The 20235-nt window shown below is 35.2% G+C and overlaps 1 protein-coding gene across 3 annotated transcripts in view; it reads left to right on the forward strand.

Moving 5' to 3' along the window:
* LOC145248885 (uncharacterized) overlaps positions 1-20235 on the forward strand; it is a 315242-nt gene that overhangs the window by 220467 nt on the left and 74540 nt on the right. For all 3 annotated transcript variants that reach the window (XM_080110648.1, XM_080110647.1, XM_080110649.1), the window contains one exon: positions 18311-18825. In XM_080110648.1, the coding sequence (XP_079966774.1) occupies positions 18311-18825 (515 nt within the window). The remainder of the gene's footprint in view (positions 1-18310; positions 18826-20235) is intronic.

Below are 20235 nucleotides of genomic sequence, written 5' to 3' on the forward strand. Positions count from 1 at the left end.
CAAACTTGTTTCTTTTTTTCTTTTTTTTTCGGCTTGACATGTGAATGACACCACATTTTATGACGCAATCAGTAAGGGACACAGATTTATTTTTAAAAAAAAATTTTTGAACAATAGTTTCCTCTGAGAAGAATCCCAAAATAAAAATGAGGCTGAGTGATAAAAACAAGGTTCATTCCAAGCAAGAAAATGGTAATACGTGACCAGAACTGACATGACCTACTTTCGAATGAGGGGGAGGGGGGCTGTTAATGGCTAGAGGAGTTGAATGAATGGTTTCAGCAGCTCTCTAGAGCCCCCCCCCCCTTAGTTTTAGTATCCTTACTTAAAATATCACTGCAAAAATACCCTTTTAACAAAACATTTTATTTTTAGAATAACATTGCTTTGCTATATATATATATATATATATATATATATATATTTTATCTGGCCCAAATTTGAACTTTAAAGCTGCCAAAATTTCAATCGCTTGAAAATCACGTTGATGTAAAATTTGAGAACTTCTGTTTCGTTTTTCCAAATTTCTAAGAACATCACCTGACCAACATCCATATTATTTGGGGTCTTCGAACTACTGTTCTCATTTTTAGTGTTATTTGGGCAACGTTTCAGTCAATGTAACTTCCAGCCTTCTTCAGGTGTATCTTGTCGAACTCTGGAATCTGCCCCGAATTTTGAACACAAGCTTTTTAGTTCACGGGATAGCATGTTCTCGTTCTGTCGGCCATGACTAAGTAGAAATACTAAGTAATTTGCAATTGTATTTTTAGTGTCATCGCACTGTGGATTGAACCTTCAGCTTCTAGAAGAATGCAACTTGCAACTGAATTACCAAGTACTTTATCCGCTGCGCCACAGGTCCTTGTGATTAGAACTGTAATTTAAATAATACAAATTTTCAATTCTCATCTCAAATATTCCAAAACATAATACTAATCAATATAGTTGAGCAAAATGTAAAATGTAGTCTTTTTGAATTCAGTAATCGATTACGTTAATATTATTTGGATCGTTTGGACTTTTATTCGCATTTTGTTTGTTTTTTTTTCACGTTTTGGTCGCTATATCTGGCCTTTTTCAGCTGCACTTTTCAAACTTTGAAATTTATATGAAATTTCAAGCTGAACCCTTTTATGTACAACTAGTCTTGGTGCCTGGCGTTACCCAGGTGTTTGTGTGTTGAGGGAAAAAAAAAATGGTAGTAGGCAGGCAGCTCGAACCCATACCGTGAAGGAGGAAAAGAAAGTGAAAAAAAAAAAAAAAGGTGGCGCGTTAGCTGTTGTGTCCATCGCCAAACCGGGAGTAACGTAGGTTTAAATTAAGGCTAGACAATCGAAAAAAGGTGATGACTTTCGAAAATATCGGCGAAAAAGCAGCACATTCCTGTAGAAAAGTGCCCAGTTGAGGATGAAGGAATTAATGTTTTTGGCTAATTTTTCGATATTTGTCGTCCGAAGGGTTGAGCTTAAAACGATACCAATCACGTGAAAATCCGTCGCCTCTGTCAAAAGTTTTTGCGATACATACATACATTTAAACAGGCAGGTGAGATTTATATTATAGACTAGCGGGAGTGCCCAGTGTTGCTTAGCTGTTTGGAGGTGTAAAAGAAAAAAAAGTTTTGGTAGGTAGGTAGGCTTGAACCCGAACCCTTTGGATTAATAAGCTGATGACTTACCACCACACTACGCTAGCAGAGAACTGAAAATGTGAACTGAAACGATTAAAAAGTGATGTGACAGGTACGTGAATTAAATGAGGTTAACCATCACGCCATAGGGAATGAAACGCACTTAACTTTGGCTGCAAGCCAGTGTCTGTGTATGTTGTTTGTTTCCCCCCAAGATGTTTGTGAAAACCAGCTCCCCATTTAAAGGGGAGTGTCGTATTGTCTGATATGACGAATTTTGGCCGCATTGATCAAACTTCGTTGCTTTCTGGATGTCCCAAGCACAAGTGCCAGGGAGGCTAATTTTGCTACGGTTCAGTTTCGCTTATATACGACAAAGCCAAAGAAACATGTGGAGAGTAAAAAATATCACGAAAATAGCATGTGAAACTCACCCAAATAAAAGATACACACCACTCCCTTTCGTAAATCGTACATATTATAATCTAGGTAGCATATAAAAGGTTCTAAGAAAAGAGTTACCACCTTGAGCGTCCCCCCTCCAAAAGCCTTTGCTGGACATACAGAAAAAATGCACACACACAAACACACATTTTGCCTTTACTATATTTTCAGATGGTAGATTTCTCATTCCGTCAGCCATGAAATGTTAACCATTATGTCATTATTTTACCCTCTCATTAAAGCACATACTACCACCGTCACTCATGGCTCCAGGAAAAATTATGTAGTGAGATATATCATTTTCGTATCACCGGCCGCAAACGCTCCAAGTGTGTATTACAATAGTAATATTTCATTTTTGATATTGACACACATGACTTACGTATGATTTAAAAAGGTTCATGATGCTTTAATTTAAAGCAAACATTGATTAGTTAATCATAATTGTTATATTAATTTATAAAGGTTCAAGGCTTCTACAAATAAAAATATTACGGCTATCCGTTTGTAGATTTTAGTTTTTTTTGTTTTTTCTTGTAGATTTTTGTTTTCCCTTGTAGATTTTTCCCGTTTCCCCCACCCCGCCCCGCGTTCTTTTAGGTGTTTTTCCGTGTTTTTAGTTTTTCCGGTTTTTTTTTTTTTTTTGTTTTTAGTTTTCCGGGGGGGGGGTTATAGTTTTGTCGACAATTTTGTCAAGTCATTCACACCTCGTGATGTCAACGTACGTTTCAAATACGTTATTTCGAAGACCTATGACGTCACAAGTGCGCAGTGGCTCAGTTGGTTAACGCGTTTGCGTTTTTTCACCTCGTTTGCCTCTTTCACGTTACTGGTTCGAGCCTGGCTACTGCGGCTAATGTTATTTTTCCTTTTGTGCGCTTATATGAGCACTCGATTTTTTTTTAGGGCGGTCGGCTGTTCAATAGCTTGACTATACTACTTCTCCACACCCGGCAACGCCAAGTACCCATGCTAGTGCGTAATAAAATAGTCTTATTAACTAAATTATTTACAAAATTAAGAAAAAAAGGGCGTGTTTACATTTTAATTAAATTCTTTCACGCTTAATTTAATACTACTACAATATTTTAAAATATGCACACCGCTATGTGTTCGATCCTGCAAAATATGTGTTCCTACATCTGGTATGTGTATATGCATATTTTGATACTATCAATGTAGTTTTCATGAAAAAAAATCATTCCTCAAATTTTATTAGATTCGTGGTGGCAAAATATTCACATGTTTTCGTTTGTTCACTAACATGAGTGAAAAGATTTAACGTAGTTTCATTTTAATTTTATATGCAGACTAGCTGACAACCCGGCGTTGCCCAGTAATACAATACACTTATATATATTTTAATTTATGTAGATTGCGTATGAATTATTATAAAATCAATCCTGCGTTGATTATATCTTACGAGGAATAATTTGCCCGGTGAACTAATTCGCAATAATAATTATAATGATCGTAATGTCGTTCATCAAACCCCGTCTGTGGTTTGTTTACAATATTACGTCGACTGATATTTGGACTTGACGATGAATGCCCTGGAAAAGTCACTTCTGAATAATGTTTATTTTTAAAAGATGCAAACGTAGAAATGATTTGCAGCGATTTTAAATGGTACCTCTTCTTTTATCGTAGATTGAACTCATTAAGAAAAAAAAATAAATAAAATGGTGAGGTACACCCGGGATTAAACATGGGATCATTCGATCTGTATTCGAATGCTCTACCACTAAGCTGTATCCCCAGATTATAATAAATCCTTTTTTTTTTTTTTTTTTTCTTTTAAAGAAATGATTTACTAAGATTTTGTTCCTTGGCCGGTGTAATGTAAAATATTCCTTTTTGTAAAAATTATTTTATCTATATATCACCACTTATCAAGGCCCTCGAGTGGCCTCTGGGCCTTGATAAGTGGTGATGCCTATGTAAAAAAAAAAAAAATCTATTAAGATCGGAGTTTTTGATTTTCGATACTTATCGGATGAATTTCTGTACAAAACATATCTAAGTACGCTGCTAGACATATAAATTAGCTTTGTGCGAAATTTGCATAAGATATGTTCAGCTGTTTTGGAACCTATAAAGAAGGAACTCGCAGGCGCGCGCGCGCACACACACACACACACACACGCAGTGACTTTTATATAATAGTAGATATAGCAAGCGGCCATCAATAAACTGTCCGGGAATTTTTAACTGAATTCATTATTTAATCTGCTGAAGTTGATTGCTCTTATTCTGCATTCCTTGATCTGATGTGTTAAGATATCTATAAGGCATGGGTTAAATAAAGGTTTCAGAGTAAAGACGCAGTTTAGTGGCCTGAACGTAATCGGATAAAAAAAATTGTGTACAGACGCTAAATATTTTCTTTGTTTTTTTTTGTTGTTTTTTTTTTTTTTTTTTTTTTTTTTTTTTTTTTTGCTTTTGTTTGTTTTTGTCTTGTTTTGATTTTGAGGGACTATTTCAGTTAAATTCTTTAATATTATGCTTATTTTACAAAGAACATGTTTGAAATGTGTACATATGCTGAAACATGGAGCTTCCGTTTGTATGAAGACTCCATGTTTTTTTTTTTTTTTCTAGCGATTATTTCAGCATATATACACATTTTAACATAAGAATACAAGCGTAAAACTAATTAGATTTTAACTTGAAATGGCTTCTCCTTTACTAATACTAAAAAAATTAACACGATAAAACAATATTTATCACGTGTATACAATTTTTCATCGGACTATATTTTGCTCACTAAATTGTGGTTTTACCGATTTCAGTTCGGAATTTCCGGAAGGGTACGGTAAAATTATCTGAAAAAGGTTGGAAAGTACATCGACTGTCCACTGGTTTTCCTCTATAAAATATCTACAGCAAAACTCGTCTAGCTACAACCAGTATAAAGAATTTTTCTTTCTATGTGCACCTAGAACTAAACAGGACTTCCATGTACAATTTTTCCCCCCAAGAACTTGTCGTCTGTGAAACATAATACTATGGAGCTGCTTCTCAACTAACTACAATATGGTCGTTCTCAAGTTCAATGTTATTCTTCAGGAGTTGTTAACCTAAAAATCAAAATCTGTCCCTGTTCACCTATCGTTTCCAGTCCTCTCAAGGTGTTCTTCATCGTCCGCTGGCGATCTCGTTAACACTTATCCTTAAGTGACCCCACACCTGGGCTTTGATAAGCGGTGACACATAATTAGTTTAAAAGGGGGGGGGAGAATCGAGATGAAAATGTATCAACAAATATTTAATTTCTCTTTTATATCAATGCTGTACATGTTTATTGGTGATTAATCGTTTCATTTGGTTTTGTTTGTCTTTTAAATATGGGGTGTGTTTACAGGGTGTGTAACTATTCTAAAACGTGAAAGTCCTCCACCCCAACTGCCTCGGGCAACATTGAATGCGTTTCAAAGGAAACTAGGTTACAGGATGTATAGATATTTAAATGTTATAATTGTTTAGAACTCGGGCAATTGGGAATTAGGTTTGCTTTCATTTGACGTGATCATATTGACATATTAAAGATTCGCACAGGCTTGAAGAGGCTTTAAATTTCGAGCCTTGTCTTGAAGAGGCTTTAAATTTCGAGCCTTGTCTTGAAGAGGCTTATTTCTCTTATTACCTTGAAAAGGGCTTGAAAACCCGGATTCGTTATATTCGTTATATTCAGTAACAAGGCCGATAGCCATTAGTCGCATGCTCTCGTGTAATGAATGTAGGATTGACATGAAATTCTTAAAGATAAACTAAAATGACCGAAAAATGGGCTGAAATGACTTAAATAAATAAGAAGTAAATGACTTAGAATAACTGTAATGGCCTTAAGAATGACTTGAAGGCTTAAAAAATAACTGGAATCCTTCAAAAACAACTTGAATGATCTGGAGAATGACTTCAATGGCTTTGAGACTGACTGGTTGTAAAGTGGGTGATCATTTTACATTAAATTAATACAGAAAAGTGATCCCTACTTTATATCACAAAGTTACAAACATAAGTACAGCATGTAGTAAGAACAGATACTACACTTTGATCTTCATATTTAATTTATTTCTTTTAAAGAAAAAATTACAATTAAAAAAATTCCAATATAAAATTAAAAAATTTAAAAAAGTAAAATCTCCAAAAGACAAAACAAATTTAGGCACAAGGCCCTATAAGATCTGGGGAGGGGAGTGTTGCAGGGTCTTTGTAACTAAAGTAAAAATTGGAGTCTTTGGCGGCTTTACTCTTGACTGGCAACATTTACCACAATACCTCATTCACTCTATGGACTCTAAACTAACTAATGAAAACCCCAGCGTTTTTGCAAGAAGGATATATATATACAATTTCTGTATGTGTGTGTGTGTGTGTGTGTGTGTGTGTGTGCATATTTTTTTTTTTCTTTTTTTTTGCCAAAAGGCCAAGAAAAGCTTAAAAAGCTAAGAACCGCATCTATTAACAACAGACCTGTATCTTAACCAAAAAGGCCAAGCACAAAAGTGTTACGGACAGACCGAATGACCGACCGGAGTGACTTATAGAGTCGCTTGCACGTGACTAAAAATTTGTATCGGACCAGTTTAAAATAAAATCGAAATAAATACGATTAAAATATTATTTAAATATTAAAAATAAAATGGAAATAAATACAATTTAAATATTAAAAATAAAATGGAAATAAATACAATTAAAATATTTAAATATTAAAAATAAAATGGAAATAAATACAACTAAAATACAATTAAAATTCTTTTGAAATTGCATCATTATTTCCAGTATTGTCGATACAAAAGTTACATCCCTTTCTCATGAAACTACCCAATGTTATCAACATACTTTATGGTTGTAGTCGAAGTGGAACTCGAAATTGAAATAGATACTCTTAAAGTAGTTTTTAAATATTAATTGTTGCCAAGATGGCTGGAAAAATGTTTGGATGCTTCTACCGCTCCAATAGGTATTTCACTGCTGACTCAATTCTCTATCTGTATAAGAGCCAAGTACGTCCTAAAATGGAGTACTGTTGCCACATCTGGACAGGAGCAGCTCGGTGCACCCGGCTCTGTCTTGCTAATTCAAAACCGGCTTCAAACCCTAGTAGGTGATATCATTTTCTCCTTTCTGCAACGTCTTTCCGAAAGAAAAGACGTTGCGAGCCTCTCCCTATCGTTATTTTCATGGCAGGTGCTCGTCTGAGCTCCAATCTATAGTCCTCTCCTTACCGGACTTTCACAAATACCGCTTGACTAGCTACAACAAATGCCATAAACAAAGCTTCTTCCGTAGAACTGCCCACCTATGGAACACTGTTCTGCTAACCTGCTTCCTGGCAGACTACAATAGCGTAGCCTTCAAATTCAATGTAAACAAGTTCTTGTTGAACCGTTCCCTTAAATCAAATTCTACTCAACTTAGACTATTAACAATTACTATACTACCATCTTACATTCATTAACCTTTATCCTCGAGTGGCCTTCGGGACTTTATAAATGCTGACTACCTTGTAATAAAAAAAATAGTTTTTTTGAGGGTTTATTATATTATTCTTTATATATCAAACTAGCTTTGCCCAGCGGTAAAGTACGTTTAAATACGATATTTTAATTTGTCCAGATTTTGTATATTTTATAAGAGTCGTGATTGCAAAAGTGTAAATAAAAAAAAATAAATTTAAAAAAAAAAAAGTATTTGGGTGCCATCAGCTAGAATCAAAACCAAAAGCAAACCTGTAGTGTTCAAAGCTGGTGACGTTACCACTGTACCAACGTGACACGCATGTGAACTAATTAAAAATAAACTAAGATGAATGTACAAAATATATAACAATTTTTTAAAAATTTTGACCCATTTTTGACCCCTTAAAAACTATTTTAACCAGCTAAAGACTCATAAGAGAATGGTCCGTAAAAAATCCAATCATTTGAGGCCCCTAGCGCCGCCCTGCAATTTTTTAGTTTCGGAGGTACTTTGAAAATAGGGAACTAAATGCCACTCAAAGACCAGGGTTAATGAGCTTCACATGGACGGTGAGATAACACCGTGATTCTTTGTAAAAGTTTGGCAAAATTATTTAACAGGAAACCTGTATTGATGAAGAATACTCGTTCTCAATAAAAAAAATCTTTCGTCTCAGAAACAATCGTACACCTGAACTGTTGTTAAATTTTTGAAACGGATGTAAATGAACGTCATAATTATTTTATATTGAAACTATAAGGTACTAGCGGGAGATCCGACATTGCCTGGGGTTGAATGAGGATCAATGAATGTTTCACCTCCCCATATTTTTATCGTCCTCGAAATCGGTAAAATTGCCTTTTTTTTTTTTTTTTCAATCCAATCAATTAATTGCCGGCTCTAGTTGGGGACTCATCACGGTGCACTGAGAGGAAGCTTCACATGCCTCCTCGAAGTGACTTAGTTCACAACACATTGTAATTTGCATTACACTGTATAGAACCTACTGTTGATTTTATAAATTTTTTGATTAAAGTTTAAAATGCGAAAATGAAATATCAAGGTTCAATTGTGCTCTAAACAGAAGCATTCATTTTGAACGCGCCCCTGTCATATCAAAAGGCCTGTTTATTTTATATGGCGGGCCTTTCTGCTTGTGCGTTAATAAAACTTCTCAAATGCACTTGTAATGTTGGGTTGTGTAAGGAGTTAATTTTAGTCAAAATCACCTGCTCCTTCTTTCGTTGGATTAAAGACAGTCAGATACGAAACCTAAAAACACCGTCAGACACATGGAGTACATTTGTGCGAAATTTAAAAAAAAAAAAAAATGGTCGGCCCAGCCATTTAGGTGTCCATGAGGAACGAACTCGTACACAAGAGTTTCTTATATATATATATATATATATATATATATATATATATATATGGATTTTGTTTTTGCGATACGTTTTTGAATGAATTCAATTATTTACGAACGTGCATTTTTACCTAAATGCGAGTTGGGGATAATTTTCCCTTTAACCAATTTGGTACCCCCACATGGGGAGCGGTATGTATATTGTTTTTTTTAATATAATTATCCACTAACACGTGTTTCGTCGTCTAGTGAGATTCGAAATCGGGACCCCACGGTAATGAGCAAAATTTATTTATACCTAGAGACACTAGTATTTTATGCTTACGCAATCCTCGGTGTAGGGGTGACAATTTCCGCCGGTCATGAGATTCGAACCCAGCCATGAAGCCACCTTTTGCTTCATTTGCTGAGCCTCTACCTCAAAGCCACCAAACAATTGCCACAGGAATTGAAGGAATTAAGAACTATTAAACGCCGAATTCGGGCAAATACATTTTGACAATCTAGAGTGTTCGCACGAGCAGAAGTCGTGAACATTGCTAGTTGATTGCCTTGGTCATAATTCCGCAGACAGTAACCATCCTTAAGTTCATCTTAAATCTTCAGCAAATTCCACGATTGTTTCTAATAATCAAATAGTGACGCTCAACATCCAACCAAAAGCCTCTTTAGCACGTAACCTTAAACAAAGGACTATACTTCAATTTTTAATAGAACAGTCTACGTGCAACCTCAGTCCGACATTTTAAATTTTAAGCTTTTTAACATCGGGCAAAATTTCACCTCGACAAATAGAAAGAAAAAGAGAAAGCGACCAATCTATAAATATGGTGTCTACGCCGAAAATTAAGAAGCTTAAAATATTTTATTTATTTTAAAAGAAAAAAATAAATAAACATCGTTATTTGGTTTATAAATTCCAAATAACTTTAAATAAATCACAATTAAAAACTTGAAAACACTTCAGGGATTTGGAAGGTTACTACCGAAGTCAAAAGGATTTGAAGAAGGCTGGAGAGTACATCGACTGTCGATTGTGCGCCAATTTGACCCCCTTCCCTATATAAAAAAAAAAAAAGTTAACAACAAAAACTTGTCTATCTACAGCCATTGCAAAGGATTTTCCCCGTCAAGTTACATGAACAAAGTTTCTTTCCAAGAACATGCCATCTGTGGAACATTATAAGATGGAACTACTTTAATTTTCAAGTTGAATGCTTAATTATTTTGAGTTGTCCCCATAAATAATCAAAATCTGACTCCTTTTCACCTATCGTCTCTAGTCCCCTCAAGGCGTTGTTCATGGCCAACTGGAAATCTCGTTAACTTACTCTTGAGTGCCCTCCGCCTCCGTCTGGGGCTTTGATAAACGGTGACACATTAATTGAAAACATTTTAAATAAATAAACAATTAAGACAAGTTTGAACTATGTAAACAAACAGTTAATTTCTCTTTCGTTTCAGTTTTCTACGTGTTTATTATTGTTAAATGGAATTAAATGAAACAATTTATCTTTTAAAACTGGGGAATGTAACACATCTACCACGTGAAAGTCCTCCATCCCAACCGCCTCGGGCAACATTGAATGCGTTTACGTTTCAAAGAAACGAAACCACAAAATGTGTAGAAATTTAATTTTTATAATCTATATCTCTACTATTACATAAAAGGAGATTTGTCTACGAGTTTGTTTCCAATAGACTCCAAAACAGTTGGGCTGATGTTTATGAAATTTTACGCGAAGGTACTCTATGTGCCTGGCAGTGTTCTTAGATAGGTTTTGTATCGAAATGTCTTCGATAAATATTGATAATCGAAATAATTCGATAAAAGGAACAAGCGATCTTGACCAAAATGAACATCTTACACAGCCTAACATTACAAGTGCATTTGATTTTTATTACCACAAAAGCAGAAATGCCCGAAATATTAAATCAACAGTAGGTTCTTTGCTATGACAGGTGCACTTTCAAAATAAATGTTTGTTTAAAGTACAATTATACGATGATACATGACTTTTTTTTATTTTAAACTTTAGTGCAAGCCACTATATATATATATATTTGCTGTATATATATATATTTGTTTCATCAAATACTTCTGCATGCAAAATCCGATCCAGCATTTTGCTAATTCCTACCCTCTGATGAGAAGGAAAGTATTTCTTCGAAACTCCGGATTAAGGACTATCCATTTATCTAGTGTTTCCTTTTCAGATTAAATATGTTTTTAACTCATTTCAAAGTGTTTTTTAACATATTTTATTAACTGTTTGCTCATATATATATATATATATATATATATACATACAGTGCAGGCAAAAAGAAAGTTCGCACTTGTAATTTTTTCAAAAACTGCGAATTTAAGCTAAATTTAATGTAACTGTTTAAACAAACTATACCTCATTTGATTGGCCTTTTTTGACTTTTAATTGAAATATTCTAGTGTTCACGAATTTAATTTGCGAGGATATGTTGCAAGACGCAAAACAATGATTTCTGTAAAGAACAGAAAGCGCCGTCTGGACTTCGTCAGATGCAATGAGGATCATGACTCTTCATATTGGGCAAAAGTGCTTTTTAGCGACGAAAGCAAGTTCAATAGGCTAGGCAGTGATGGTAGGCAGTACGTCCATCAGAGGAAAGACGACGAATTTTATCCTAGGTGCTCAGTTTCAATGCTGCAAGGTGGTGGAGGTTCAGTTTTGGTGTATGACGTTATTAGTACCAATGGTCCAGGTCCTATAGTTCGCTTGCAAAGTCAAATTCGACCAAGTACATTAATATGTTGACTGAGCATTTTCTACCCTACTTTGGTCGGAATTTGGATGATAATCCCATCTTCATGCAGTATAATGCTCCAATTCACACAGCCGGCAATGTCAAGAGGTTCCTGGAAGAGCATGATATTCCGTGTTTGGATTGGCCTGCACAATCTCCAAACCTCAATCCAATTGAAAATGTATGGCATTACATCAAGCAACAGTTACGTAGTGATAAAATTTCAAATTTGGAAGAACTTTGAACAAAAATTCAAGAAAAGGGTGATGCCCTTTCCCCGGAGTATTACTGCAGTCTAATTCAAGGAATTCCTAAAAGATTGCAGGCTGTCAAATTGCAGAAGGGATATGCTACTAAATAACTGGTTTGTTGTGTTCCTGTTGTATTTGTGTTGCATTAATGTCCTAAAGTTACATTTAAATAACAATTTTTCATTGTGTGAACTTTCTTTTTGCCTCCTCAATTTGAAGTTATTTTTTAAAATCGACGTTTAAGCAGTTACATTAAATTTAGCTTAAATTTGCAGTTTTTGAAAAAATTACAACTGCGGACTTGCTTGCATTAAAAATGCAAAAGTTAAGTACATGCTTCAATTATATATTTTATAAAATCAACAGTAGGTTCTCTACAATGCAATGTAGACTAAATCACTGCAGGAAACTTCCTCCCTGTGCACCATGATGGGTCCCCAACTAGAGTAGGCAATCAATCAATTTGGTTGAAAAATGAGCGCTTTTACTGATTACGATGACAATAAAAATATGGGAGTGTGAAACCTTCAGTGATCATCATTCAATCCCAGGTAACGTCAGGTCTCCCTGCTATATTTTCTTTCTTTTTTTATTTATAATTCTAGCAACGGGGAATTGTCTTTTTTTTTTTTTTTTTTTTTTTTTTTTTTTGTCTTTGACATGATCGTGTTTACAATCGGTTCTCGTTAGTTTATTGAGTTATGATTTTGCGTTTTTTATTTTATTTTATTTTTATTTTTTTACTAAAACGAAACGGCGCCATTTATCAAGGCCCAAAAGTTACTTGAGGATAAGGCTTAACGAGTTTGTTAGATGGATGGTGACAACACCGTGATGATTGGTAGTGCTTAAAAGGACAGCTCAACAAGAATTTGTTTGCATAGGACTTAAAAACAATGTTGTACTCAGCTGGGAAGAAGCTCTGTGGTATTGTTTCTCCCAATTAGGAAATTCTGAGAAAGAAACTTTACTCATGGAAATTTTGTTTAGTTTTAGGCACAGATGTAACATATCGCAGACGGCTATATGCAGATACCGAGCCATGAGCAAAATGACGTCATGGTAAGAAAAAGACTGTAAAAAGGGGAGAGCACATTCAAGAAGACGATTACATTAGAGATATGGATGACAATCGAAAAAACGCCACAGCCATCACGAAAAGTCATTCGTGGTGGGAGAATGAGGAAATGTTGAAGAAAAAAAGTGAGTTGAAGTTCCTTCCTATTCTTTGTCTCCTTTGTGACTGAGACTACAACGTGTTAGTTCCCGGACGTTACACAGGGAGAAAGGAGATTTAATAGTACAGGATGCCCTAATAAAATGTGTACACTCTTTAAATGATCATAAAACCAATATTTATTACAAGAAAGAAAAGTTTCATACATCAAAATACTGTGAACAAATATAGAAACCAGTCAATTATCGAAAGTGTTCGAATCATTGGCAATTGTGGTCCATGAACAGCTTACAACGCTCACCAATTGGATCGAAAACGTTCCTAATCAGTCCAATTGGTATGTTGACACATCCTCTTTCAATGGTTCCTTTCAACTCGTTCATTGTAGCTCGTTTTGTGGTGTGAATCCTGTGTTTAATATGCCCCCAACATCGCCCCCAAAAAAGAGAAAAATCGGGGGGGAGGGCTCAAATTCGGAGAACGTTGACAGTACTCGATACTTCCTCTTTGTCCTAACTATTTGTTTTGCAGGTGACTCAAGATATGCTTTTACGTCATGATGATAGTGGGGAAGTGCTCCATCCTGCTGGAAGTGCCATTCTTTATTCCTAAACATTTCTTTGGAACGTGGTATAACGTATTCATGTAGGAAGTTGAGATAATTTAAAGAGTGTATACATTTTATTGGGACACTCTGTAGATACACAAGTTTTTCTGAATGTACACCTCATGGTATTGTGTTCCACAGGCGGACGGTTCGAAAAGAAACTTTGATCATGGAGGTTTCATTTAATTTTAGGTATTTAGGAGTATACAGCATAATCAGGTTGACACCCTGGTTCTTGTCAGATCACCAAAGTTAAGCAACGTTGAGCCTGGCTGGTACCAGATGGGTGACCATTTGGGAATTCTAGGTGCTGTGTTCACTCTCCATTTATTTCGGCATTGTTTCCAGTCGTCCTGAACCTCCACTTGCCACTGGTATTTAACAACGCTGACTGAGGAGAGGTGCGGTTGGAGATTGTGCAACTCTTGCCGCAAAAATTCCATGCAAAGGCACCCTTACAGTGGGTAGTCATAGTCTTTCAAGACAGACTGATCTGAAACCTTTATTTCTTTGGTCCTTCATCAAGATTAATCGCTATCCGACATGGGGTTATCCATTATGTAATATCCCTATAGGTAATCTTGTTCAGATCACACCTATGATATAAGTCTCACCTGTCTGTTTAAATGTCTCGAAAAAGCTTTTGACAGAGGCGACGGATTTTCACGTTTTGAAGCTCGACTCTTCGGACGACAAATATCGAAAAATTGGCTAAAAACATTAATTCCTTCACCCTCAACTGGGCACTTTTCTACGGGGGAGCGGTCGCTTTTTTCACCAGTATTTTCGAAAGTCATCCCCTCTTTTTGATTGACTAGCCTTAATTTAAACCTTTGTCACTTCTGGTTTGGCGATGGACGCAACAGTAAAGATGCCAAGTTTTTTTTTTTTTGTTTTTTGTTTTTTTTTATGTTCCTTTCCTATTTCGCGGTACGGGTTCGAGCCTGCCTGCCTGCCTACTACCACTTTTTTTTTTTTTTTCACGACATACACTCCCAAACACCCGGGCAATGCTGGGCACTCAGGCTAGTAAATATATAAAGCCTATACATGAGTAGAAAGACGAGTATTTTGTTAACAATCTTATTAAGCTACTAGCTGGGCTTTGCCGGTTGTAAAATACACTTAAATATATTTTAATTTGTTTTGTAGTTATTATTACAGAGCCAATTCTCTATAGTATATATGTTTATGGGGTTAAATGGTAATAAACGAAAGGAACACAGGATTTTTAGGAAACGAACACGTATTCACATAGATTACAAGCAAAGCGGGTGGAGCAATACCATTCCTCAACGGTGGGGCGTGTGCACCCGACCTGCTTGGTCGCGTGCCAATCTCTCACTCCGGGCACCAGTACTCGATACCGGAAGTGACGTCACGAGATAGTCCATTAATCCCATGGAATATTATATATATATAGTATTGATTTGAAGTTTTTAAAAAATGAATTGGATGCCATCAGCTAGAATCGAAACCAAAACATTTAGCGCTCCAGCCATATTCCCTACCATTTGAGCTAGCCTGACAGATAAGATTTAAAATTAAACAAATTCTAGCTATGATTGGATTTGCACATGCATTAAAACTAATAAAAATGTGTCGGCAGCTTGAAATGAACATTTTTGCATTTCAACTTGCCTACATATTTCTGTACGTGCTATTCATCCATCCAAACAAAGATTTTACTCGTTGTAAACCATCCTTGGTGTATGATTACTATTTCTTTCGTTAATTTCAGAGTTATGTGACCAGTAGTTCAAGAATTTATCGATTAAACACACATTTATACATGTACTGTTTTATTTATATAGATAAATCGTTTCACACAGTGAACAGAAAGTTTGAGGTGTGCATTTCATTCTTGACGATTAACGTTTTTGCTTCAGTTATTACAGCATTATTGGTAATCTTTCCTGCGCAACTTCCATAGACACACTGCCCTGCCATGTTGATTGGCGTCCATTTGACATATTTAACCTCACCTAACTTTATATTTCTTCTCATTATCTTTTTGTGGAAACTGATTTATTTCCCAAATTTTGTATCACTTCAACCTGTACTTGGTCCTGGATATGACCTTAAACTATATCCAGTGGTGAGGCCCCAGCTTGCGGGCTTTGGGGAGTGTGGAGCCACCCTTTAATTGCCATTGCTCTCAGGTCCACTCTGACCCGGAGTGGTAGTACCTGTTAGGGTTCCAACTATGAGTTAAATAGAAACCAACTTGAAAGCAATAAATATTCTGTTAAAAATATTTTTCTTAAATCTTTGTATTCGGCATTAAATAACCCGAAAAGGGTTGATATGCCGTAAAACAACCAACCAATCAACCTGTACTTAGTTCTACCCTAGTCAAGATTAATCAGGGTTGCAGAGTCGGAGATTTTAGCTGGAGTCTGAGGAGTCGTTTTTTTTTTTTGTTTTTTTTATCCAACTTCAACTCCTTAAGTCCAATAATTTTTTTTTTTTTTTACATTGTTTTTCTGTTTTGGTTTTACCAATTGCTCAATTAAGCAGTTTTTGTGTGGTTTTGCTTTTAATTTTGGAGGTGTCATATTTTGTACTGTAGTGCAATTCTTCTACTTAAAGATATTTCGGTTCATCGAGTCCCTGCAAATCTTGTCTGGACAGCTGTTTTCGTTTGGGTTGTGACGTCACACAGGATCAATGAAAATCTTTTTTTGTCTTTGAGTAAGATCACTGTGGATTACATCGAATAACAATTGGATTGTAATCCGAAAGTTATTCAGTTCCTAAATCAAATGAAATCTATTTTTACTTTGATCCTCGTTCCAAAAAGGCAGTATTATTTTTTTTTAATTTCTTTTCTGTATAATATGTCTTTACTCCCCTCGTCTGATGAGAAACGTTTGGCTTCGAAATGCCATGGCCTAAATAACGATCTCTAAATATATTGTGTCAGGTCCTTTTGTTCCAATCATTACCGCACCTTAAAAATCAGTTACCTTGGTGAACAACTTCCTTTGCATTGTCTTTCTACTAATCTCACTTCTATACATTTATTTTGCTGATCACAGTGTAGTATCTGTTCTGATACTACACTTCACCTTTTCTGACCTCGATCAGTGAAGAAGTCCTCCTAGACTGAGACTATTTTTATATTTTTTTCTTATCCAGAGTCCCCCTTTCTGGGGAGCTGGATTTCCCCCATATTAAAAACCGACCTTGTGTCTAACTCTCCCCTCGTGGGGAGGCAAGTAAATAGGAATAATAACTTTCATTTCCCGCGTGAACTCAAAATTGTGTCAAGAAAAACAAAGTTAAGTTTTGGGTTGACAATTGAGGTCTCCAGAATCATACGGTACTAAGTACCACTCCAAAAAAAAAAAAAAAAAAATAGCTAGAAAGTACCACTCGAAAAAAAAAAAAAAAAAAGCTAGAAAACAGATTCAAAATTTCACGACATAACTCGTGTATCTCAGGAACTAATAGATATTCGTTTGAGGTTTGTATTCAAATTAAGTGTAATATTTATATACTATCATGTCGTGTTCATTTCAACAATGATGTTGAGTTTGATGTAGTGATTATTGTGAAAACGCTGACAACAAAATGTGTTCTTGTATGTAGCGTTATAAAATTTAATATAGTTAAAGAAACAAGACACATTACATTTTAGTAATTATGCGCTGATGTTGGCGTTAACATAATCCATGAGTGCTTTGCGATCATCCAAATCGTCCACATTATACGATTCTTCACTGACAACCCAACCGCAGTTGCCTATGAGGCCAGTTTTTCTTCCATGTCATAAATAGATTTTTGTTCATCTAGAACACGACGGAGATAGGAAACATGTGCAAAAGGTACAAAGTTTAGCAGACACTGACAGCTGCAGTTGCCTGTTAGGTCAGGTTTTCTTCCATGTCTTGATGAAGGGGTATGTGTAGGGTGTACAAAGGTGAGCTGAGCCTCCATATCAGCCAGTTTGTCTTTTTTTCAGCAGAGATCGCCTTCATGAACATTGGATTTTGACTGTGTTGTCAGATACATTCAGTATCTCAGACTCATACTCCATGTAGAAGAGAACTTAATGACACAGTGGTATACATAACTCGTTTTTATATATATATATATATATATATATATATATGAGCAAATGATTAATAAAACATGTTAAAAGACATCTTGAAAAAGAGTTAAAAACATATTTAATTTTAAAAAAAGAAAGCACAAGATATCTTGTGCTTTCTTTTTTTAAAATTAAATAGGTTTTTAACTCTTTTTCAAGATGTCATTTAACATGTTTTATTAATCATTTGTTCATATTATAAGCTCTATTTCCTTTTCGGTTTTATTGAGCTTTTAAATCTGGTTGAGATTACTTTACTTGTAAATATTAACTCTTTAATATTTATAATATATTTTAAGTTTACCATTTTGGTTACCTTAGTAAACTTATTGTAACTTTTATTTTTATTATATATATATATATATATATACCACTTGGTACAGTATGATTCTGAGGGCCTCGATTATTATTGCAATATCAAATAAAAACAATAGTTTTTAGGATTTTCAAAAATAAGATTTGCTTGCTTATTCTTTGTTCCATCTTCTATTCCAGAACCTGCTGCAAGGCAAGACGCCGTGACGTTTGACACAGACGACGAAGAGGCGGAATGTTTGGTTTCTGTGAAACAACGAATCCAGCGACTGGAAGAAACAAAACCAATCCACAAACACAAAGATGGCCAGAAAAGACGGGTTCCGCCTCCCGTACCGGAGAAGCCAAGATCACTTTCCTTACGAGGACCAGCTGACTTTCCATCTTTCAAATCCAACCCCCCTGAAAAGCAATGTAGCCTCAACATGGATACTGATGAAGATTTACCCCAGGTCTCTCACAAGTTCAATTCTACCAGTGATCTTAGCGAAGTCGACAAGGATTCGGGTGTGTCTATCGAGCCCAACATTACTCCGTCGTTGCACTGGATGCTCGTTCAGAAGCAGCAGCAGTCTAAATTAAAAAATCTTTACCCTGGCGGTCGGGGTTCAGATCCGGATTTATCTAAATTGAAAGACACCAGTAATAGTCAGTCCTCTTTATTAAGTCAAGGTTACAACTCAAATTTTTCGCAGGTATGTTCAATTTTATTTTGGTCCATCGTTGTGACCATTTTATAGTCATAAGCAGGGCTATGACAAGAGAATAGTCTTTTCATTATTATATATATCATATATATATTTAAAATATAGACGAACAAAAATCTATTTGTTATGAAATATATATATATATATATATATAATATATATAATAATGTATATCAGTTTATATCTTATGTTTTTAGATAGTGATGTGGTTCTTGATTAACTGTGTCTGTGTCGGATATATGCTCGAGTCAAAACAATAAGAATATTCTCTTGTCATAGCCCTAGTCATGAGTAAGCAAAGTATATTTTTAGAATATAAACGAATATCCACGTTTTTGTTTTATATATGGTTAAAAATAAACAAACTTTTCAACTGAAAGGCAAAAAATCAAGTTTGTAAGTTATATATTACTACATCCAGTTGTTTAATGTGTTTTTCAGTCTATGTAATTTCTAAATCGGCTTTTATCATTGCTCTACGATATATACACCTGACAGCGAATAAAACACAATACAGCTGATTTATAAAAATATTTTGTTCATTCCACAATGACAAGTTTTTGATTTAGTATAACAGGTATTGACATCAGTGAAGAAAATATATCAGCTTGTCCTTTCTCTATGATCAATTCTTCTCGCTTTCTGTTATCGATTTATATAAACATGCTTTCATCCTGGAATGTTTGTTTCCTATTGTCTCAACCTTTTGACCGATATCCTCTCACATATTTCTAGTCAAATTATGCATTTCAATAGACAATGACAGAACGCCTCACATTCTTTAAATATAATCAATTTGCATGTGTGCAACCTATCAAATGCTTCGCTTCGCTTCCTAGGGTCACCTGCCAAATATCGAACATTATAAGGACAATGTTTCTATGAAACACTCCAAGTTAGTAAAAGAATGTAATATTAAGGCCATGTTTCTATCAAGCACCTTAAACTAGTTAAGGGATGAAATATTAAGGACTGTTTCCGTCTGTTTAAACAAGATCCTATCACTAAATAAAGATACAATGTTATCGTTTTTTTGTTTTGTTTTTTTTTAAACATAATACCTAATTTGACACAATGTCTTAAGTTTTCTTTGGAGAAGAGTAACGAATATTGGTTTTGTTTAAACTGTTACTCTTAAGTAAATCCATTCATTGACCCTTGCATACTTAGTCATTTACCTGCTTCACAACAAGGCCTGGATGTAGCATTAAATGAAGCTGGATGCGTGATGCGGTCATTATTGAAGGGCACAAGGACACTCATCCTGTAACATTGGCTTTTCGCTATTTTTTTTTTTCATTTTCTTTGTTCTAGCTGGGGATAAGGCGTTCGACCGGATGCCAGACTTTCAGTTGCTATCTCAAACCTTCTAACCCAGAGATCTTTTTAAGATTCTAA

The sequence above is a fragment of the Euprymna scolopes genome, chromosome 27 (assembly GCF_053919585.1).
Source record: "Euprymna scolopes isolate OS-2025 chromosome 27, ASM5391958v1, whole genome shotgun sequence".
Lineage (NCBI taxonomy): Eukaryota > Metazoa > Mollusca > Cephalopoda > Sepiida > Sepiolidae > Euprymna > Euprymna scolopes.